At 45.3% G+C, this 24,097-nt stretch overlaps 1 protein-coding gene across 1 annotated transcript in view; it reads left to right on the top strand.

Annotated features, from left to right (window-relative positions):
* Nucleotides 1–24,097, top strand: part of LOC311134241 (ERC protein 2-like) — a gene marked incomplete at both ends in the record, with an annotated part of 77,392 nt that overhangs the window by 13,570 nt on the left and 39,725 nt on the right. Inside the window, 3 exons of the mRNA XM_084167861.1 lie at nt 18,183–18,344; nt 18,658–18,924; nt 20,909–20,983. Coding sequence (XP_084023987.1) covers nt 18,183–18,344; nt 18,658–18,924; nt 20,909–20,983 — 504 coding nt within the window. The remainder of the gene's footprint in view (nt 1–18,182; nt 18,345–18,657; nt 18,925–20,908; nt 20,984–24,097) is intronic.

Raw genomic sequence — 24,097 nt, 5'->3', positions numbered from 1 at the left:
GATCCATCCTCAGTTTTCTCCTATCACAGCCATTGCACTCTGTAACTGTTTTAAAGTCATCATTGGCCTCATGATGAAATCCCTGAGTGGTTTCCTTCCTCTCCGGCAACTGAGTTAGGAAGGATGCCTGTATCTTTGTAGTGACTGGGTGTATTGATACATCATTCAAAGTGTAATTAATAACTTCACCATGCTCAAGTGATATTCAATGGTTGTTTTATTTACCAATAGGTGCCCTTCTTTGCGAGGTTTTGGAAAACCTCCCTGGTCTTTGTGGTTCAATCTGTGTTTGAAATTCACTACTCGACTGAGGGATCTTCCAGATAATTGTATGTGTGGGGTACAGAGATGAGGTAGTCATTAAAAAATCATGTTAAACACTATTATTGCACACAGAGTGAGTCCATGCAACTTATTAAGCACATTTTTACTCCTGAACTTATTTAGGCTTGCAATAACAAAGGGGTTTAATATTTTACATTTTAGTCATTTAGCAGACACACTTATCCAGAGCGACTTACAGTTAGCGAGTGCCCACAACCCTGGCGTTGCAAACACCATGCTCTACCAACTGAGCTACATCCCTGCCAGCCATTCCCTCCTCTACCCTGGACGATGCTGGGCCAATTGTGTGCCACCCCATGGGTCTCCCGGTGGCGGCCGGCTACGACAGAGCCTGGATTCAAACCAGGATCTCTAGTGGCACAACTGTGATAGAGTGCCTTAGACCACCGCGCCACTCGGGAGGAGTGTAATAATAAACTGACTCTTTTAATTGTTAATTAGTTTGTAAAGATTTCCAAAAATATAATTCCAGTTTGACATTATGGGGTATTAAGTGTAGGCCAGTGACACAACATATCAATTTAATCATTTAAAATTCTGGCTGTAACACAAGAAAATGTGGAAGAAGTCAAGAGGTGTGAATACTTTCTGAAGGCACTGTATATCTGTTTTGCAGTAGTAGCCTACAGTGGGGGAAAAAAGTATTTAGTCAGCCACCAATTGTGCAAGTTCTCCCACTTAAAAAGATGAGAGAGGCCTGTAATTTTCATCATAGGTACACGTCAACTATGACAGACAAAATGAGAAAAAAAATTCCAGACAATCACATTGTAGGATTTTTTATGAATTTATTTGCAAATTATGGTGGAAAATAAGTATTTGGTCAATAACAAAAGTTTCTCAATACTTTGTTATATACCCTTTGTTGGCAATGACACAGGTCAAACGTTTTCTGTAAGTCTTCACAAGGTTTTCACACACTGTTGCTGGTATTTTGGCCCATTCCTCCATGCAGATCTCCTCTAGAGCAGTGATGTTTTGGGGCTGTTGCTGGGCAACATGGACTTTCAACTCCCTCCAAAGATTTTCTATGGGGTTGAGATCTGGAGACTGGCTAGGCCACTCCAGGACCTTGAAATGCTTCTTACGAAGCCACTCCTTCGTTGCCCGGGCGGTGTGTTTGGGATCATTGTCATGCTGAAAGACCCAGCCACGCTTCATCTTCAATGCCCTTGCTGATGGAAGGAGGTTTTCACTCAAAATCTCACGATACATGGCCCCATTCATTCTTTCCTTTACACGGATCAGTCGTCCTGGTCCCTTTGTCCTCCAAACACGACGAGTTGAGTTTTTACCAAAAAGTTATATTTTGGTTTCATCTGACCATATGACATTCTCCCAATCCTCTTCTGGATCATCCAAATGCACTCTATCAAACTTCAGACGGGTCTGGACATGTACTGGCTTAAGCAGGGGGACACGTCTGGCACTGCAGGATTTGAGTCCCTGGCGGCGTAGTGTGTTACTGATGGTAGGCTTTGTTACTTTGGTCCCAGCTCTCTGCAGGTCATTCACTAGGTCCCCCCGTGTGGTTCTGGGATTTTTGCTCACTGTTCTTGTGATCATTTTGACCCCACGGGGTGAGATCTTGCGTGGAGCCCCAGATCGAGGGAGATTATCAGTGGTCTTGTATGTCTTCCATTTCCTAATAATTGCTCCCACAGTTGATTTCTTCAAACCAAGCTGCTTACCTATTGCAGATTCACTCCTCCCAGCCTGGTGCAGGTCTACAATTTTGTTTCTGGTGTCCTTTGACAGCTCTTTGGTCTTGGCCATAGTGGAGTTTGGAGTGTGACTGTTTGAGGATGTGGACAGTTGTCTTTTATACTGATAACAAGTTCAAACAGGTGCCATTAATACAGGTAACGAGTGGAGGACAGAGGAGCCTCTTAAAGAAGAAGTTACAGGTCTGTGAGAGCCAGAAATCTTACTTGTTTGTAGGTGACCAAATACTTATTTTCCACCATAATTTGCAAATAAATTCATAAAAAATCCTACAATGTGATTTTCTGGAAAAATTTTTCTCATTTTGTCTGTCATAGTTGACGTGTACCTATGATGAAAATTACAGGCCTCTCTCATCATTTTAAGTGGGAGAACTTGCACAATTGGTGGCTGACTAAATACTTTTTTCCCCCACTGTATCTGGCAAATTTAAAGAAATGCATGTTGGTGTATGGAACATGGCATCTTTCTCTCGGTCTCTCTAGGGTTAAGGACACGTAACTGTGGATCATTCGGCCAAATACTGCTCGTTTATTGATGGCGCTGGCAGTGCCCAGTCTGAGGTTTATTTTTCTCTCTCTTTCTACTCTCGGATCTGAACGGGTTTCTCGGATCTGAACGGGTTTCTCGGATCTGAACAGGTCTCTCGGATCTGAACAAGCACAGGTCTTTTGGGGTTTGTTTTTCCACAGGCCTTTTCGGAACGGGTCTGACTGTTCTCCGGTCCATTCAGAACGGGTCTCCATTTATTTATTTTTGATGCTTATCGGGTCGGGTGGGAAATCCACAGATCCATCTCTAGTGGAAACCTGTGTCAGTGTGTTCCTGTTGTTTGTTGTTTTGAACCTCCCTGTGAATGTGAAATCTGTCACTGACGCATGCAGCCCCCGTCAGCAAATGGATGACTGGCCTGCCCAAAAATTAAGAATGGATGATGACATGTCATGTAGCATCATGTATCTGCTATATCCAGGACATCTAGGCCACCATCCACTCAGTGTGATTCCTTACTGTGATGTCCAACACTCTCCTACGTTAGTGTTTCTCAATTCTGGTCCTGGCACTAACCCACCTTATTAAAATCAAAGGCTTGATGATGAGTTCATTAGTTGAATCATGTGTGTTAGTGCTAGGGCAAGAACAATAATGTGCACCCCTTTGGGTCCCTAGGACCAGGGCTGAGAAACACTGTAGATCTACATTATGGTCTAGTAGTCCAGTATGCTCTGATTACTACTCTCCATTGTCACCTAGTACTTCACAAGTCATCTGGTTTAGAACATGTACCAGATAGAGAGGGAGAGGGAGAGGGGGAATGAGAAGGAGGAGAAGGAGAGGCAGAGATATAGGCAGAGATATAGGCAGAGGCAGAGGCAGAGGGAAAATACTATAGTATTCAAGTACTAACTACATCTATCTACATCTATGAATATTCATGCAATGCTTACACTACAGGGTTGATAAAACACACACACACAGTCAGTCAGGGTTGATAAAACACACACACACAGTCAGTCAGGGTTGATAAAACATACACACACACACTCAGGGGGACGCAGCAGCTACCACTTCTGCTCCCTGACACACACGTCAGTGTGTTTATGTGTATCTGCCCCCTAAGTACATGTGCATGTGTACACTCAAACCAATCATTTAAACTGCATTGGCAATTATGTGCAATCACCTGCCAATTTGCAGAAGAATATCAATTTTCATATGGGTGGCCCCAGCGGGAATCAAACCCACAATCCTGCCGTTGCAAGCTCCACGCTCTACCAACTGAGTCACAGTAGTGATATGTCTCCTCCCTGTCCCTTGCTCCATGGGGTATTTAAGGAGGTATAAGGGAGGACAACCAATATTACCTAGTGCCTCTCCTTGAACCCAGGAGGTGGAGTCAGTGTGGTGTGTTCATCAGGCCTCACAAGCTCCCTTACAGACTTACAGGATATGCAGTGAAACAGAAGCACTCTCTGGAGACTGACAGCCTCCCCCTCAGCCTTCCCCCTTCTCCAATATCTGCTGAGTCACGACTGACAGGCCAGGGCCCCTGTGGGCCTGAGATTGAGCCTAATGTAAGGTTGCCGCTGGAGAGGGGAGGATTGGGGAAGAAGAGGAGTGGAGGAGAGGATGATGAGAGGAGGGGAAGATGGGTATTGGAGGGGAGGATGGGGAGAGGAGAGGAGAGGAGAGGAGAGGAGAGGAGAGGAGAGGAGAGGAGAGGAGAGGAGAGGAGGCTGGGGATATGGGAGGAGAGGAGAGGAGAGGAGAGGAGAGGAGAGGAGAGGAGAGGAGAGGAGAGGAGAGGAGAGGAGAGGAGAGGAGAGGAGAGGAGAGGAGAGGAGGATGAAGTAGGGGTAGGAGATGAGAGGAGAGGAGAGGAGAGGAGAGGAGAGGAGAGGAGAGGAGAGGAGAGGAGGCTGGGGATATGGGAGGAGTGGAGGAGAGGAGAGGAGAGGAGAGGAGAGGAGAGGAGAGGAAGAGGGGAGGATGGAGTAGGGGTAGGAGAGGAGAGGAGAGGAGAGGAGAGGAGAGGAGAGGAGAGGAGAGGAGAGGAGAGGAGGATGGGGAGAGGAGGCTGGGGATATGGGAGGAGTGGAGTGGAGGAGAGGGGAGGGGAGGGGAGGGGAGGGGAGGGGAGTATGGGGAGAGGAGAGGTGGGCCGGACGGACGGGGGAGGAGAGGAGGAGAAGATGGGTGGAGTAAAGGAGAGAAGACAATGCTCGTTTTAACCATGTGTGTAACTTTGTAAATGGTATTATTGGACCGCTTCCTCCAATTCTGTTCCAACAGGATTGATTTGCATGTGAGTGTTCATCCAATGCAGTATGTACAGTCGTGGTCAAAAGTTTTGAGAATGACACAAATATAAATTTTCACAAAGTCTGCTGCCTCAGTTTTTATGATGGCAATTTGCATATACTCCATAATGTTATGAAGAGTGATCAGATGAATTGCAATTAATTGCAAAGTCCCTCTTTGCCATGAAAATGAACTTAATCCCAAAAAACCCCAGCCCTGCCACAAAAGGACCAGCTGACATCATGTCAGTGATTCTCTCGTTAACACAGGTGAGAGTGTTGACGAGGAAAAGACTGGAGATTTTTTAAAAATTATTTTATTTCTTTATTTCACCTTTATTTAACCAGGTAAGCCAATTGAGAACAAGTTCTCATTTACAACTGCGACCTTGTCACGACTGTCTGTGAGATGCGGTAAACGAAGTCAGGCGCAGGACACAGAACTCTCGGATACGTACTTTTAATACGAAAAGGATCCAAAAGGACACAGAAAATAACTCCACGCAGGGAGGAAATAACCCGCTCACAAAATAGACAACCGTGAAGGGGAAAACAATCACACACAAAGTACAGATGAGAGACAGGGGTAATTATAAGGGAAACAATTAACATAATGACGAACAGGTGTAAACAATACAGACAAAACTAAACAAACACCGATAACATCGAACGGCAGTAGCTAGTACTCCGGGGACGACGAACGCCGAAGCCTGCCCGAGCAAGGAGGAGGAGCAGCCTCGGCAGAATCCGTGACAGTACCCCCCCTTGACACGCGGCCCCAGCCGTGCGCCGACCCCGGCCTCGGGGACGGCCAGGAGGACGCGGAGCAGGGCAAGTTGGGTGACTCCGGTGGAACTCTGTCAACAGGGAGGGATCTAGGATGTCCCTCCTAGGGACCCAGCACTGTTCCTCTGGACCGTACCCCTCCCACTCCACGAGATACTGCAGACCCCCATCCGACGCCTCGAATCCACGATGGAACGGACTGAGTACGCCAGAACCCCTTCGATGTCTAGTGGGGGCGGAGGAGCCTCTTATACCTCATTCTCCTGGAGTGGACCAGCTACCACCGGCCTGAGGAGAGACACATGGAACGAGGGGTTAATGCGATAATTAACAGGCAGCTGTAACCTATAACATACCTCGTTCAATCTCCTCAGGACTTTAAATGGCCCCACAAACCGCCGGCCCAGCTTCCGGCAGGGCAGGTGAAGGGGCAGGTTTCTGGTTGAGAGCCAGACCCGATCTCCCGGTGCATAAACCGGACCCTCACTGCGGTGGCGATCAGCGCTCGCCTTTTGCCGTCTGATGGCCCGCTGCAGATGGACGTGCGCAGCGTTCCATGTCTACTTCGAGCGCCGAAACCATTCATCCACCGCAGGAGCCTCGATCTGGCTCTGATGCTAGGGTGCCAGAACCGGCTGATAGCCCAACACACACTGGAAAGGAGTGAGATTAGTGGAGGAGTGGCAGAGTGAGTTCTGGGCTATCTCTGCCCAGGGAATATACCCCGACCACTCCTCCTGCCGGTCCTGGCAGTAGGACCTCAGAAACCTACCCACATCTTGGTTTACTCTCTCCACCTGCCCATTACTCTCAGGCTGATCGAGACCCCCAAACGTTCCATGAACGCCCTCCACACTCTAGAGGTGAACTGGGGACCCTGATCAGACACTATATCCTCAGGCACCCCATAGTGCCGGAAAACGTGAGTAAACAGGGCTTCGGCCGTTTGTAGGGCTGTAGGAAGACCTGGCATAGGGATGAGACGGCAGGCCTTAGAAAACCGATCCACAAAGACCAAGATCGTGGTATTCCCCTGGGAGGGGGGAAGGTCCGTGACAAAATCCACCGACAGGTGAGACCACGGCCGTTGTGGACGGGGAGAGGTTGTAACTTCCCCCTGGGCAGGTGTCTAGGCGCCTTACACTGGGCGCACACCGAGCAGGAAGAAACTTAAACTCTCACGTCCTTAGCTAAGGTGGACCACCAGTACTTCCCGCTAAGACAGTGCACCGTCCGACCAATACCAGGATGACCAGAGGAGGGTGACGTGTGAGCCCAATAAATCAGTCGGTCACGGACCTCGAGCGGCACGTACCTCCGTCTTTCTGGACACTCTGGGGGAGAAGGGTCTGTACGTAATGGCCGCTTGATTTCCGTGTCGACCTCCCACACCACCGGTGCCACGAGACAAGACTCCGGTAGTATGGGAGTGGGCTCAATGGACCTCTCCTCTGTGTCATATCGTCGGGACAGGGCGTCTGGCTTAACGTTCTGTGACCCGGGGATATACGTGATCTTAAAGACAAACCGGGCCAGAAACATGGCCCACCTAGCCTGACGAGGGTTCAGTCTCTTCGCTGCCCGGATGTACTCCAGGTTACGATGGTCATTCAGAATGAGAAAAGGGTGGTTAGCCCCCTCAAGCCAATGTCTCCACACCTTCAGTGCCTGGACCACAGCTAGCAGCTCCCTGTCCCCCACGTCATAATTTCGCTCTGCCGGACTGAGCTTCTTAGAATAGAAAGCACAGGGGCGGAGTTTTGGAGGCGTGCCCGAGCGCTGAGACAGTATAGCACCGAGCCCCGCCTCGGACGCATCCACCTCGACTTGGAATGCCAAAGAGGGATCCGGATGTGCAAGCACCGGAGCTGAGGTGAACAGGTCCTTCAAATGACTAAACGCCCTGTCCGCCTCAGCCGACCACTGCAAACGCACCGGGCCCCCCTTTAGCAGGGAGGTAATGGGAGCCGCTACCTGTCCAAAACCCCGGATAAACCTCCGGTAGTAATTGGCAAAACCCCAAAACCGCTGCACCTCCTTTACTGTAGTTGGAGTCTTCCAATTACGCACGGCTGAAACGCGGTCAATCTCCATCTCCACCCCTGACGCAGACAACCGGTGTCCCAGGAAGGAGATGGACTCCTGGAAAAACAGACATTTCTCTGCCTTCACATACAGATCATGCTCCAACAGTCTACCCAGCACCCGACGTACCAGGGACACATGCTCGGTACGTGTAGCGGAGTATATCAGAATGTCATCAATATACACCACTACCCCCTGTCCATGCAAATCCCGGAAAATCTCGTCTACAAATGATTGGAAGACTGAAGGAGCATTCATTAGACCGTATGGAATGACGAGGTACTCATAGTCACCCGAGGTGGTACTGAAGGCTGTTTTCCACTCATCTCCCTCCCGAATGCACACCAGGTTGTAAGCGCTCCTGAGATCCAATTTTGTGAAGAAGCGCGCCCCGTGTAATGACTCCGTCATACTAGCAATCAGAGGGAGAGGATAGCTGTATTTAATAGTGATCTGATTGAGACCACGGTAATCAATACACAGGCGCAAACCCCCATCCTTCTTCTTCACAAAAAAGAAACTTGAGGACGCAGGAGAAGTGGAAGGCCGTATGTATCCCTGTCTCAAGGATTCGGCGACGTATGTCTCCATAGCAGCTGTCTCCTCCTGAGACAGAGGATACACATGGCTGCGAGGGAGCGCTGCGCCAACCTGGAGGTCTATTGCCCCTGTCGATGAGGTGGTAATTGAGTCGCCTTCTTCTTACAGAAGGCGCTTGCCAAATCGGCATACTCAGGAGGAATGTGCATTGTGGGCATTTGGTTCGGACTCTCCACCGTCGTTGCCCCTACGGAAACACCTACACACCGCCCCACACACTAATCAGACCATCCCTTGAGAGCCCTCTGTTGCCATGAAATGTTGGGGTCATGAGATATTAACCAGGGAAGTCCCAACACCACTGGAAACGCAGGAGAGTCAATTAAATACAACTGTATAGTCTCCTCATGACCCTTCTGCATTTTCATCTTCAGTGGCGCTGTGACCTCCCTAATCAATCCCGACCCCAAAGGCCGGCTATCTAGGGCATGGATAGGGAAGGGCACATCAACTGGTAATATAGGGATCCCTAACTTATATGAGAAATGGCGATCGATAAAATTCCCAGCTGCGCCTGAATCAACTAGCGCCTTATGCTGGGAGTAAGAAGAAACTTCTGGAAACATCACTTGGATACACATATGAACAGCAGAGAGCTCTGGGTGAGTTGGGACCTTACTCACCGGGAATGACTCATCAGTGCGCTGCCTGTTGCCTCGAATCCGAGGAGACCCTCCCCAGCACCGAACCGCCGTGTGTCCTCGGCGGCCACAGTTGGTGCAGGGGACAGCCTCCTTCCTGGCCTCCCTACTACCAGCACCCCCGAGCTCCATAGGGCTCGGCTCGGAGGTGCTGGGGAATGGAATGGACGGCCCCAGCGCTGGACGTCCGCGGGTAGCCAACAGGGTATCCAAGCGAATCGACATGTCCACCAGCTGATCGGAGCTTAGGTTGGTGTCCCTGCAGGCCAGCTCTCGACGAACGTCCTCCCTCAGGCTGCATCTGTAGTGGTCGATGAGGGCCCTCTCATTCCATCCCGAATTGGCAGCCAGAGTCCGGAAGTCCAAAGCTAATTCCTGCGCGCTCCTCCTCCCCTGTCTGAGGTGGAATAGACGCTCACCCGCCGCCCTCCCCTCCGGGGGATGATCGAACACTGCCCTGAAGCGGCGGGTGAACTCCGCATAGTTCACAGTAGCGGCGTCTATCCCTCCCCACTCGGCGTTGGCCCACTCCAGTGCCTTGCCGGACAGACAGGAGATGAGGGCGGACATGCTCTCGTATCCCGAGGGTGCCGGGTGAATGGTTGCCAGGTAAAGTTCCACCTGGAGCAGGAAACCCTGACACCCGGCTGCGGTGCCATCATAAGCCCTCGGGAGCGAGAGCCGAATCCCACTGGACTCCGGATGTGAGACGATAGGAGTAGCCGATGGTGGTGGTATCGTTGGAGGAGGTGTGGGCAAACCTCCTCTCTCCCGTCGTCCCAAAGTGTTCATAACGATATCCATAGCGGCACCAAGATTTTGGAGCATCGCTGCCTGTTGTAGGACGCGCTCCTCAAGTGATCCAGTCGGTGCCGTCGCTCCTGCTGACTCCATGGTAAGGTGTGTGATTCTGTCACGACTGTCTGTGAGATGCGGTAAACGAAGTCAGGCGCAGGACACAGAACTCTCGGATACTTACTTTTAACACGAAAAGGATCCAAAAGGACACAGAAAATAACTCCATGCAGGGAGGAAATAACCCGCTCACAAATTAGACAACCGTGAAGGGGAAAACAATCACACACAAAGTACAGATGAGAGACAGGGGTAATTATAAGGGAAACAATTAACATAATGACGAACAGGTGTAAGCAATACAGACAAAACTAAACAAACACCGATAACATCGAACGGCAGTAGCTAGTACTCCGGGGACGATGAGCGCCGAAGCCTGCCCGAGCAAGGAGGAGGAGCAGCCTCGGCAGAATCCGTGACAGACCTGGCCAAGATAAAGCAAAGCAGTGCGATAAAAACAACACAGAGTTACATATGGTGTAAACAAAACATAAAGTCAAAAATACAACAGAAAATATATATACAGTGTGTGCGAATGTAGTAAGTTATGGAGGTAAGGCAATAAATAAATAGGCCATAGTGCAAAAATAGTTACAATTTCGTATATTAACACTGGAATGATAGATGTGCAAAGATGATGTGCAAATAGAGATACTGGGGTGCAAATTAGCAAAATAAATAACAATATGGGGATGAGGTAGTTGGGTGGGCTAATTTCAGAATGGCTGTGTACAGGTGCAGAGATCACTCTGTCATGCTGATTGAGTTAGAATAACAGACTGGAAGCTTTAAAAGGAGAGTGGTGCTTGAAATCATTGTTCTTCCTCTGTTAACCATGGTTACCTGCAAGGAAACATGTGCAGTCATCATTGCGTTGCACAAAAAGGGCTTCACAGGGAAGGATATTGCTGCTAGTAAGATTGCACCTAAATCAACCATTTATCGGATCATCAAGAACTTCAAGGAGAGAGGTTCAATTGTTGTGAAGAAGGCTTCAGGGCGCCCAAGAAGGTCCAGCAAGCGCCAGGACCGTCTCCTAAAGTTGATTCAGCTGCGGGATCGGGGCACCACCAGTGCAGAGCTTGCTCAGGAATGGCAGCAGGCAGGTGTGAGTGCATCTGCACGCACAGTGAAGCGAAGACTTTTGAAGGATGGCCTGGTGTCAAGAAGGGTAGCGAGGAAGCCACTTCTCTCCAAGAAAAACATCAGGGACATACTGATATTCTGCAAAAGGTACAGGGATTGGACTGCTGAGGACTGGGGTAAAGTCATTTTCTCTGATGAATCCCCTTTCCGATTGTTTGGGGCATCCGGAAAAAAGCTTGTCCGGAGAAGACAAGGTGAGCGCTACCATCAGTCCTGTGTCATGCCAACAGTAAAGCATCCTGAGACCATTCATGTGTGGGGTTGCTTCTCAGCCAAGGGAGTGGGCTCACTCACAATTTTGCCTAAGAACACAGCCATGAATAAAGAATGGTACCAACACATCCTCCGAGAGCAACTTCTCCCAACCATCCAAGAACAGTTTGGTGACGAACAATGCCTTTTCCAGCATGATGGAGCACCTTGCCATAAGGCAAAAGTGATAACTAAGTGGTTCGGGGAACAAAACATCGACATTTTGGGTCCATGGCCAGGAAACTCCCCCAGACCTTAATCCCATTGAGAACTTGTGGTCGATCCTCAAAAGGTGGGTGGACAAACAAAAACCCACAAATTCTGACAAACTCCAAGCATTGATTATGCAAGAATGGGCTGCCATCAGTCAGGATGTGGCCCAGAAGTTAATTGACAGCATGCCAGGGCAGATTGCAGAGGTCCTGAAAAAGAAGGGTCAACACTGCAAATATTGACTCTTTGCATAAACTTAATGTAATTGTCAATAAAAGCCTTTGACACTTATGGAATGCTTGTAATTATACATCAGTATATCATAGTAACATCTGACAAAAATATCTAAAAACACTGAAGCAGCAAACTTTGTGAAGACCAATACTTGTGTCATTCTCAAAACTTTTGACCACGACTGTAGCTCTATGGTTATAAGATAACATATCGCTGGGATATGAGGTAACAACAGGGCCTGGCCTATGTTAAAAGTGTTTAAAAAAGTACAAAGTGTTTGTTAGGTGTTAAGCCTATGTTAAAAGATGTTTAAAATTATTAAAAGACAAAAAAGTTATTGGGGTTGTGTTGAATTGTGTTTGGGAAATAAAGATAGACATGGTTTAAAAAGATACAGTAGTGGTAATATTTAATTCAGTACAGAAATGTGTAGGCGGCTTAACTTACTCTGTCCCGTGGCTCAACGGACCCCATACCCAGGGTATGTTGTGCCAAGACACCACTTTTTTGGACAAGCTATGTTTTCAAAACTGTAATGTTTACATCCTGAAATATATGTAGATATCTTTGTTAGAAATAATTATATATTTCCCTTAATAGAGTGGAAATTGCTGAATTTACCATGTTGCCCAGGGTTAAGAACATGTAGATTAATAATATTACGTTGTATTGCATTGTATTACACACCCTCTAAACTTATACCATGGACCACTTGGCCAAAATGTGGTTAATCTGTTGTTGTAACTAATATATATATGTATAATAATGTAATGTTACTGACTGCACTAATACATTCATACATAATGTTACTGACTACACTAATACATTCATACATAATGTTACTGACTACACTAATACATTCATACATAATGTTACTGACTACACTAATACATTCATACTGTACATAATGTTACTGACTACACTAATACATTCATACATAATGTTACTGACTACACTAATACATTCATAAATAATGTTACTGACTACACTAATACATTCATACATAATGTTACTGACTTCACTAATACATTCATAAATAATGTTACTGACTAAAATAATACATTTATACATAATGTTACTGACTAGCTGGGAATAATAATCTGAATAAATATGTTTACAACCAATAAGTCAGGAGAAATGAATTTCCATTCAGTGAGTGTTACTTAGTTTACATGCAGCATTTTGATGAATATATTATGATTATTCAGCAAATGACTTATGTATAATAATAATAATAATATAATAATAAACATACATCTTATTTATCGCTCCCTCTACATATTTACTTTTAATGTCTCCTTGTCAAACTCCCCTTATTTAGTCTCACAGTGTTTATGGCATTTTATCAACAATATGGAATCCATATTTTGTCTATTTTATGGTGTGCCTGTTGTGTGTGTCTGTGCCTCTATATTTGAAAGAGAGAAAAAAGAAGAGAGAGAGTGAGAGAGGAAAAGCGGGCGAGAGAGGTGGAGTGAGTGTGAGAGAGGGAGATAAAGAGGCAATAGTGAGTAAGTGTGAGTAAGAGAGAGGACTGCAGAAGGCAGGGTGAGCTTGTGTGAATGTGGTTTTGTGAGTGTGACTAAAGATTTGAGAGGTTTTAAGTGGTTTCAGTGTACTGGCCCAAAAAGGCTGGGATGCTTACATAAGGGAGAGTTGCCCAATGCAGTGGAAATAAGAGACACTGGCAGTCCAGTAGAGACAGCCTGAGAGACAGCACCCTGCTAGGTTGATCACTGCCCTCTGCTGGGTGGAAGAACATACTACCACAGCACAGGCTTAACACATATAGGGCAGGGTTCCCCAAACAAGTTTTCTGAGCAAATGTTTATTTATTTATTGTTGGACATAAAACACTGTAAAAACACTAGCAAATCAGCTCCAAGTGATTTTAATTTAGGAAATTGGTTCCAAAGTATTCCCATGCATAATATATATATATATATATATATATATATATATATATATATATGTAATTGTATACAGTGCATTTGGAAAGTATTCAGACCCCTTGACTTTTTCCACAAATTTGTTACGTTACAGCCTTATTTTAAAATGGATTAAATGCATACTTTTTTTATCAATCTACACACAATACCCCATAATGACAAAGCGAAAACTGGTTTTTAGAAATGTTTGCAAATGTATATAAAAAAACTAACATAAATACCATATTTACAAAAGTATTCAGACCCTTTGCTATGAGACTCGAAAATGAGCTCAGGTGCATCCTGTTTCCGTTGATCATCCTTGAGATGTTTCTACAACTTGATTGGAGTCCATCTGTGGTCAATTCAATTGATTGGAAATGGCACGCACCTGTCCATATAAGGTCCCACAGTTGACAGTGCATGTCAGAGCAAAAACCATGCCATAAGGTCAAAGGAATTGTCCGTAGAGCTCCGAGACAGGATTGTGTTGAGGCACCGATCTGGGGAAGGGTACCAAAAAGTTTCTGCAGCATTGAAGGTCCCCAACAACACAGTGGCCCCCATCATTCTTAAATGGAAGAAGTTTGTAACCACCAAGACTCTTCATGGCCGCATGGTCAAACTGAGCAATCAGGGGTGAAGGGCCTTGGTCAGGGAGGTGACCAAGAACCCGATGGTCACTCTGACAGAGCTCCAGAGTTCCTCCTTGGAGATGGGAGAACCTTCCAGAAGGACAACCATCTCTGCAGCACTCCACCAATCAGGCCTTTATGGTAGAGTGACCAGACGGCAGCCACTCCTCAGTAAAAGGCACAAGACACCCCGCTTGGAGTTTGCCAAAAGGCACCTAAAGGACTCTCAGACCATGAGAAACAAGATTCTCTGTTCTGATGAAACCAAGATTGAATTCTTTGGCCTGAATGCCAAGCGTCATATCTGGAGGAAACCTGGCACTATCCCTACGATGAAGTATGGTGGTGGCAGCATCATGCTTTGGGTATGTTTTTCAGCGGCAGGGACTGGGAGACTAGTCAGGATCGAGGGAAAGATGAACAGAGAAAAGTACAGAGAGATCCTTGATGAAAACCTGCTCCAGAGCGCTCAGGACCTCAGACTGTGGCGAAAGTTCACCTTCCAACAGGACAATGACCGTAAGCACACAACGCAGGAGTGGCTTCGGGACAAATCTCTGAATGTCCTTGAGTGGCTCAGCCAGAGCCTGGACTTGAACCCGATCGAACATCTCTGGAGAGGCTTTAAAATAGATGTGCAGCGACGCTTCCCATCCAAGCTGACAGAGCTTGAGAAGATCTGCAGAGAAGAATGGGAGAAACACCCCAAATACAGGTGTGCCAAGCTTGTAGTGTCATACCCAAGAAGACTCGAGGCTGTAATCGCTGCCAAAGGTGCTTCAACAAAGTACTGAATAAAGGGTCTGAATACTTAGGTAAATGTGATATTTCAGTTTTTTATTTTTAATAAATTAGCAAACATTTCAAAAACCCTGTTTTTGCTTTGTCATTATGGGGTATTGTGTGTAGATTGTTGAAGGAAAAAAATGATTTAATCCATTTTAGAATAAGACTGTAACGTAACAAAATGTGGAAAAAATCTAGGGGTCTGAAAACTTTCCGAATGCACTGTACAAATGTGAACAAGGTGTTTGGGCTTCTTGCGGTCAATTTGCGGTCTACACATTTTTTACAATTATGTTCCGGCCTCCTGACCATCCGCTGAAGAAAAAATAGGCCCACGGCTGAATCTAGTTGATGATCCCTGATATAGGGGCTGTTTCCCGGACCCAGATTAAACCTAGTTCTGGACTAAAAAGTACTTTCATTGATCTTGCTTTTTAATCCAGGGCTAGGCTTAATCTCTCTGGGAAACCGTCCCCTACAATTCCACACCTATAAGATTTACCCAATGTGTGGTTACTAGTATGCATTTCCTTTGCCTAGTATCAATTAATATAGTGAGACTTAATGCCGAAAAGTATTCACCACCAAATAACCTCACAGTTTCTCTCTTTCCACTAAGGTTTCCATTATGTTTTAGACTGATTACAGTATGTGTTTGTGTGAGTTTGTGAGGTTCCTTACTGTACCATTTTCATCAGAATGGATAGTGATACATGATATGAAGGCAGGATGGATGTATAAATAAATTGCTAAAATTCTGAAACGTTTCTTACACGTTCTTCACACGTTGTTCTCACGTTCCTCACACGTTGTTCTCACGTTCCTCACTCGTTGTTCTCACGTCCCTCATACGTTGTTCTCACGTCCCTCACACGTTGTTCTCACGTCCCTCACACGTTGTTCTCAAGTTCCTCATGGGAGCTCTTACAGTAGGTCATATGTTCTCCACGTGCGTTACATGTAGCGTAGTGTTCTGACGCTGTGTTCTCCGTGCACTGTGTTCTCTCTGTTGGTTCCGCCCGTGCTACTACAGCTGCTGGACGCCAGGAGAACCAAGGTTTGTCCCTATGTCTGCCACCGCTGCCCTGGCTGCCGTGTGTGTGCACAACATAGAGTCGTCCTCAGTGTGACCTCAGTGACCCCCAGAGAGGCTCTGCCCCCCCCCCCACACACACACACACACACCCCTAGGTCATATCTGAAATGGCACCCTTTTCCCTATATAGTGCACTACTTTTGACCAGAGCTTGTGGGCTCTGGTCAAAAGTAGTGCACTAGAGCCTATATTGGGAACAGGGTGCCATTTTGGATGTACTCCTAATTTGACCCTTATACACACCAGAAAGGAGTGTGATTGGTTTCGCCTGTTCCGTTCCCTACACCCTACCCTCTGACCCTCTCCCTTCCCCTACACAGTCTGTTTAGCTGAGTGTTGTTTGTTCAGCTATTCCTTCTTTACTCCAAGCACACCTGGTCCTCCTAGTATGTTCCCCCTATACAGACCAACATACTGTAGGTGTGGTTCACATATAGGGGTGTGGCTGCTCCTCTGCCCCCTAAATTCCAACACACAGGCTAGGTTCCAATGTCCATGCTAGCATACCACTAAGAATGCATGGCCCAATCAGTACACAGTGGTATGCTAGTGTGTATTTTGGGACAGTCACAGAGCCTCAGCCTCCTTTTTCCTTCTCCTACACACACTTCAATGGATGTGTGACTTACTGCTCGTTTAGTTATCAGGTACTGTACCCCTTTACTTTTCCCCTATGCTTCCTGAAGCAGCGTGTGCAGTCTAATGGAGGAGCATTGCTGTACCCTAACTCACAACCTCGCACGCATACACACACACACATGTGCACGCATGCACACACACGTACACACACACACACACACACACACACACACACACACACCACCCTAACACACAGCATATGGATGGGCATGAACCCAGAGGTCTGCTGAGTCTACTGCTATTGGTTGGTCTCCAACTCTCTGTGGGAACAGTGTTTACTGTGCTCTACATGGATCTCTGCTGCTCTCGACTCAGACCGTATGGACAGCACCCACCCTGCAATAATGATAGATAATGACCAATAATGCTGCAAGAATCAGACATGATAACAGCACAGCACAACCTCCTTTGAAAGTGCAAGCTGTTAAATGCAACCGTTAAACAATGAACACTTGACATTATCGTCAAACTATTATCGAACAATCATGGTTCTACAAGTTCTTCGCTTTCTTACTGGAATAGGGTGCCATTTCGGTTGCACGATCGGTTTCTCCCAGCAACACACCGATTCAGTCGTTCACTGGATGGCTTTGTTTAAATGGCTCTTTTAGTGTTCCTGCTGTCGAAGCCTTGAGAGATATTCCTAAAGATTAGATTACTGATATACAATACTGTAAATAGATAGCCATTTACAGTACACATTACTCACCCTAGAAATTGTTACAGAAGATGGAAAGCAATAAGCCGTATAGTCGATTATGAACAGCATATAAAACAGTTGGTTTTTCTATTACCTCTTCAACCCATACTTTCTCATGATGCCATACTCAAATCAAATAAAATCAAAAAAAAAATTATTGGCCACATGCGCCAAATACAACAGGTGCAGACATTACAGTGAAATGCTTACTTACAGCCCTTAACCAACAGTGCATTTATTTTTAACAAAAAAGTAAAAATAAAACAACAACAAAAAAAGTGTTGAGAAAAAAAGAGCAGAAGTAAAATAAAATAACAGTAGGGAGGCTATATATACAGGGGGGTACCGGTGCAGAGTCAATGTGCGGGGGCACCGGCTAGTTGAGGTAGTTGAAGTAATATTTACATGTGGGTAGATTTATGTGCATGTTTTCTATGTGTCTTTCATGCCATAGCAAGGTAAGGCCTCAGTTTCTTCGGCTATAACTTCTCCAGAGGTTGAATAGATTACAGTGTGTGTTTGTGAGTTTCTCTGTGTGTGTTCTTCCTAATGCACATCTCCTTTCCACAGGGCTGTCAAAATGTCCCCCCCCCCCCCCCCCACCCCCTCTCTATAAAATGTATTTTTGTGTGTGAGTTTGTGTGAGTTTGCTGTGATCCTACCAGATTGAGACTCCTTGTGTTTGCATGTGTGTGTGTGTGTTTGACCCCCACAGCACCTGCAGCTGACCATCCAGGCCCTGCAGGATGAGCTGCAGACCCAGAGGGACCTGAACCACCTGCTGCAGGAGAGTGGCGGCCGCTCTGGGGAACACTACACCAACATCGAGCTGACCGAGGAGAACTTTAGACGACTGCAGGCTGAGCACGACCGCCAGGCAAGGAATCTTAATAAATTATTCATAATAAATTAGTGATAAATAAATGAGTTAGTTATTAGTTCCAGGTTATTATGACCAGGGATTAAAAACTTCTGGTAACTTTCCAAAATTCCCAAGTCCTGGTTGATGTATTTCAGATTTCCTGCTTATTCCCTGGCGGAATTCCGTGAATCTTCCAACCGGAGATTTCTGGATTTTTTTCCAACCTGGACATTTTGGGAAAATTCCCGGAATTGCGCTGCCCTAATGATGACACCATTTATATACTTCCTTAATTTAACATTCCTTAAAATTCCTTACTTTCCGGCAGGCAAAAGAGCTCTTCCTCCTGAGGAAGACCTTGGAGGAGATGGAGCTGCGGATCGAGACCCAGAAGCAGACGCTGGGGGCCAGGGACGAGTCTATCAAAAAGCTGCTGGAAATGCTCCAGAGTAAGGGTCTGCCTGGGGGGCCAGGCAGGGTCAATGAGGAGGAGGAGAAGGAGAGAGCCAGGCGCATCGCTGAGGCAGAGGCACAGCTGGGACACCTGGAGGTCATCTTGGACCAGAAGGAGAAGGAGAACATCCACCTCCGAGAGGTAGAAGATTATATGGCTTGCGTCCCAAATACACTATTCTCACTCATTTTGAACAGAGCCTGGTCAAAAGTAGTGCACTATGTAGGGAATAGGGTGCCGTTGGTGACGTGTCTTATGTAGTGCTTATGGCCATGTAGTACTGGCCATATAGTACTTATAGTACTATATACTGTAGCTAGTGTAGGGCCACAGTAGACTCAGAGTAAATGTAGTGCTATTATACGACCACTAAATGGCCATAACTATATAACTACTGGATTGTTCCACAAATGAGTGCCTTTTTGCATGCCTTTGATATTTGAAGTTGAAATTTTTCACAAATATAGAATTTTAAAAGCCTGTTATGAAGTTCCCTTTAATAAACACCACATGGAAAATTCAATAAATCAGATTTTTTTACATTAATAAATGCTCGCTGAAGTGGCAAAATTCAACATTTTGACATGTTCCTCCGTGCACCCTCAGTGAACTCTGTGACTTAACCCCAAAATGTCTCCAAGTTTTCACTATCATTGTAAAGCCCTAGTTATTTTGTTGCTTTGACAGTCATTTCTGAATATTGTTATTTATTTCATGTGATTAGTGATTCATTTTAAGGTTGAAAAATTAAAATGTGAACTGAACTCTCATTTTAATATGGTGAAACTATTCATTTAAAAAAATAACATTTTCAAAAGAAACATTGAACATCTAATAATCATATCATAGTGTAAAAGCAAGTGAGCTGGTTCTACTCTTTTTGGCCATTTTCTGGTGTTTTGTAGTGGAAAACTGAGCGGGTCAAGCATAACACATCAACCCTGTTACCCATAGCTAGAGAGGCTAGAAATGTTGTGAACAACTTAAAATAATTTGTGACGCTTGCATTCAATTGCCCCACCCTGTAGCACACAACAAGCGTTATGGATGATTTAAGATTAAGTTGTCAACCCTGTTACGGTCAACCTTGTTGCTTTATTTGGCACTTAATATGCACTTACTATAGCCATTTCTTTATGTATTTAACCTTTTGAAATGGGAAAACATGTTTTTTAGGAAGTTGAACATTCTTTATGACAGAATTTAAAAATGAGGTGAAATCAAAAAACATTTTCCATCAATTTACATTACTCAAAAGGCACCTACTTGGTGGAACCACCCTACTATATGGCCACAGTAGACGCAGTAGATTCCACCTGGTCAGGGTTGCCTCTGTCGGCACTGGTCTCACCTGTGTTTGAGGTGTTACTGATTGCGTTGAGTCATGTTATTTGTTCGGTACTGGTTTTAGAGCAGACGTTATTTGGCAATTTCCAAATGTTTCTTCTAAGGTAAAGTGTATGCGTATCAACACTAGAGGGCAATATTGAACTTCTTTCTGTCTGCCTACTGTGCTCTGACTGAAGTGAGAGGAACAGTGTTCAATCTGTGTCAGAGGAGGCTGGTGGGATGAGCTATAGGAGGACGGGCTCATTGTGTTGGCTGGAATGGAATTAACGGAATGGAGTCAAACATGTGCTTTCCATATGTTTGATGTGCTTGATACCATTCAATTTTTCACAATGTCTTTACAATGATCCCATCATCCTATAGCTCCTCCCACCAGCCTCCTCTGATCTGTGTACAGTATTATTGCCAGTATATGAATGATGTAAATGGAAGTGCAAATAAATGTAACTTATTTCAATGCTGTCGCTAGAGTGTTGAGTTGAGTCATTACCCATTGAAAAGACTGAAAGGTTGTGTTGTGGTATTTGCTAAGATGCTTTTGGAGAGATTCAGAGACCATATTCATAAAGCGTCTCAGAGTAGGTGTGCTGATGTAGGATCAGGTCCCCCCTATCCATGTTATCTTATTCATGATGATCTAAAAGGCTAAACTGAACCTAGATCAGCACTCCTATTCTGAGATGCTTCATAAATACGGGCCAATTGCACTAGGTCTTAAGAGAGGCGACATTTGATGCTTGTCTTGTCTATTTCATATCAACTGGTGTTCTCCCAGGAACTGCACAGGAGAAACCAGATGTACCAGGACCCTGGCAAAACCAAAGCCCTCCAGACCATCATAGAGATGAAGGTAAGAACCATGGGACATTATGGGTACTATAATACATCATGCTACACCAGACTAGCACCATCACTGAGACCAACCATGTAGTCAGATGAAGTACGAAAACAATAGTTCTAAGAAGCACGGTTTTGCAAGCGCCGTGCTCTACCAGCTGAGCTACAGAGGACAACTAGATGATATTTGGAAGTATGGCCTTGTGAGACTAGTTTGTGTGGATGACGTTACAAAGGTACATAACATGCAAAAGCTATGAAAAACATATTCAAAGCACTAACTGAGCCATTGTAGAGCCTACTGTAGCTGCAGAGCTGTGATATCACCTCCTAAATATAAAGCATGAGCTCACAGCCCACCAGCACGCCACTCTCTCACACACCACATCAGATGGAGATGGATTGGTGCTGAGCAAAACCCCAACATCCCCTAGCACAGTCACGTGACTCTCCTCTTGCATGGTCACATGACACGCTGGCTCCTGGAGGCTATGGATTTGCATACAGAGCTAAGCCCGGCCCCTTCCATCCTCGGTAGAGGAACTCCCCGCTCCTCTCTGCTCTTTTCACAGCCATGTTGATGTTGATGTTAGCATGAGTAATGCTTTCTTCCTCTTTCTCTCTCTGTCTGTCTCTCTCTCTCTCTCTCTCTCTCTCTCTCTCTCTCTCTCTTGCTCTCTACCTTCTCTGTCTTTCAAGCTCTTTCTTTCTACCGCTCTATGACTCTTTCTCTCCCTCCCTCTCTCGCTCTCCTTCTTTCTCTACCTCCCTCACTCCTCACACACCAAGGAGAGCACACAGCCTGCCTGCTGCTACCATGGAAACAGGTGTGGTTGTTTATGACACTGAGGCCAGAACACAGGGAGGAGAGAGAGGGATAGAGAGAGAGAGGGATTGAGACAGAGAGAAAGAGAGAGAGAGAGTTTGAGTTTTTATAAAACCTTTATTTTATACTCAAGTGTTAACATAAATAATGGCACACTGCCTTTTCAGAAATGAAACAACAAATGTCATTCCTAAATAAAAATGAAAACAAAAATAAAAATAAATTAAATAAAAATACAAAAAAACATATACATTCAACTCATTTCATCAACAAAAAATAGTTTCCCCTCCTCCACAAAAAAAACTGCTCCTTCGTAGGCCCACTTCTCCTCAAACAATGGGAGATATTTTACAGCCGAGAAGAACTCAAAATCCACTTTTATTCTCGCTTTCACTAATCCTTTAAAAACACATCTTACATCCTGCCCATATCCTGTTTCCTTCTCAGAAAAATTGACATCTTAGCTTGTCCCAAAATAGAATTTAACAGTTGACATTTTCTTTTCTGTTGCGTACTATATTGAAACCCCAAAATAAAAACATTGTTATTGAAAATCTCCCCTACAGCTTTAAACAAAGACTCCAGCATTTCCAAGAGAGGTTTTATTCTCTCACACTCCATAAAACAGTAAACAATGGTTTCTCTTATATTACAAAAAGGACATCCATCTCCAACATCTGAGTTAATAACAGATACAAAAGCATTAACTGCAATGATGCCATGCAAAACCCTCCATTGCATATCCCCAGTACCCTTTTGTAACGGTGGCTTGTACAGTGCTCTCCATGCTGGCTTTACCTTGTCATCAATGCCCAATTTTACCCTCCATGGAGTGTCTTTTCTATTTTTCAATATATCTTTATTCAACACCTTGACACACCCCCTATATAAGTCTTTCCCATTCACCTCATCCAAACCCACCTCTTCCAACCCTCTCAAATCCAGTAATAACGCCTTTCTTTCTGACTCTGGGATATTGGGTGTAATCCATAGTCTTGGAAATGAGACGTTTTCATCTTGTACCTACTTCTTGTGACTATTCAGCATACCCCACTCTTCTGCTAACAGAGCCTTCCTGCAGCTTCCCAGCAGTTGTCCGACAATCCTTTCCGACCTCACCCCCAAATGTTCAGCCACCCGTCTTCCATCCATTAAGGCGGGCCCAGCCATGGCCATTAACTGTTTTAAGGTGATGATTTTGCCCTTCACCAGAATCTTGGAGAAATGTGGAACAGCTGCAGTTGTACAATCCAGTCTTGCCCCATACACCAGAGGTTCCTCCAACAGCCAACACACTGACTCCGCTGAAGTTCGTCTGGACACCTTCATTATGCTCCACACCCTAAGAAGGCCTCTGTAAAACAGAGGTACTCCTTCCCTAGAAATCTGGCTACTATCAACCAAAAATAAAGCCTTGTTTAAACCTAATCCCTCAACCTGCTGTAATACAAGACCTGCCACCCCTCTCCAAACCACATTTTCCGGTCCATAAAGCAACCTTTGAATAAACTGAAACCGGAAAGCAGCAGCCCTACTAGCAAGATGTACAAGACCTTGTCCCCCCTCCTCTTTTGACAAATACAAAACACTTTGTGGAACCCAATGATATTTATCCCAAAATAAATCTACAATAATCGTGTGTATCTTAGCCAGAAGGCCAGATGGTGGCTCTAAAACTGACAACCAATGCCACAGTGCAGAGGCAATCACATCGTTAACTATAATAGTGCGCCCCCTATATGACTTACGAGATAACAACCATCGCCATCTCCTCATCCTCCCTTCCACCATTTCAACCACCCCAATCCACTTTTTTTCCATTGTCCCCTCATCTCCTAGGTACACTCCAAGATACTTAAAACCTCCCTTACACCATTCCAGCCCCCCTGGCAAAGCCATGATCCCTCCAGACCATTCTCCAATCTGTAAAGCACAACTTCTTTCCCAATTTACCTTTGCAGAGGATATTGCCCTAAAACGATCAACCATTAGACTCAAACTATCCACCTCTGCTTGATTTTTCACTAAAACAACTACATCATCAGCATAGGCTGAGAGACGAATAGGAGGAATATCCTCTGAAAGGTACACCCCTTCAATGCGACTTCTAATGCTATTTAGTAGTGGCTCTATAGCAATGGCATATAACATTCCCGACAAAGAACATCCCTGCCTAATACCTCTACACACTTTAAAAGGAGCACTCAAACCACCGTTAACTTTCAATACACTTTCAATGTCACCATATATCACCTTTATCATGGCAATAAAACCAGAGCTGAACCCAAACACCTCAAAAGT

This window comes from Coregonus lavaretus (assembly GCF_964263955.1).
Source record: "Coregonus lavaretus genome assembly, chromosome: 8".
Classification (NCBI taxonomy): domain Eukaryota; kingdom Metazoa; phylum Chordata; class Actinopteri; order Salmoniformes; family Salmonidae; genus Coregonus; species Coregonus lavaretus.
Note: the sequence above shows the minus strand (reverse complement) of the source record. Positions and strands in the feature narration are given on the sequence as shown.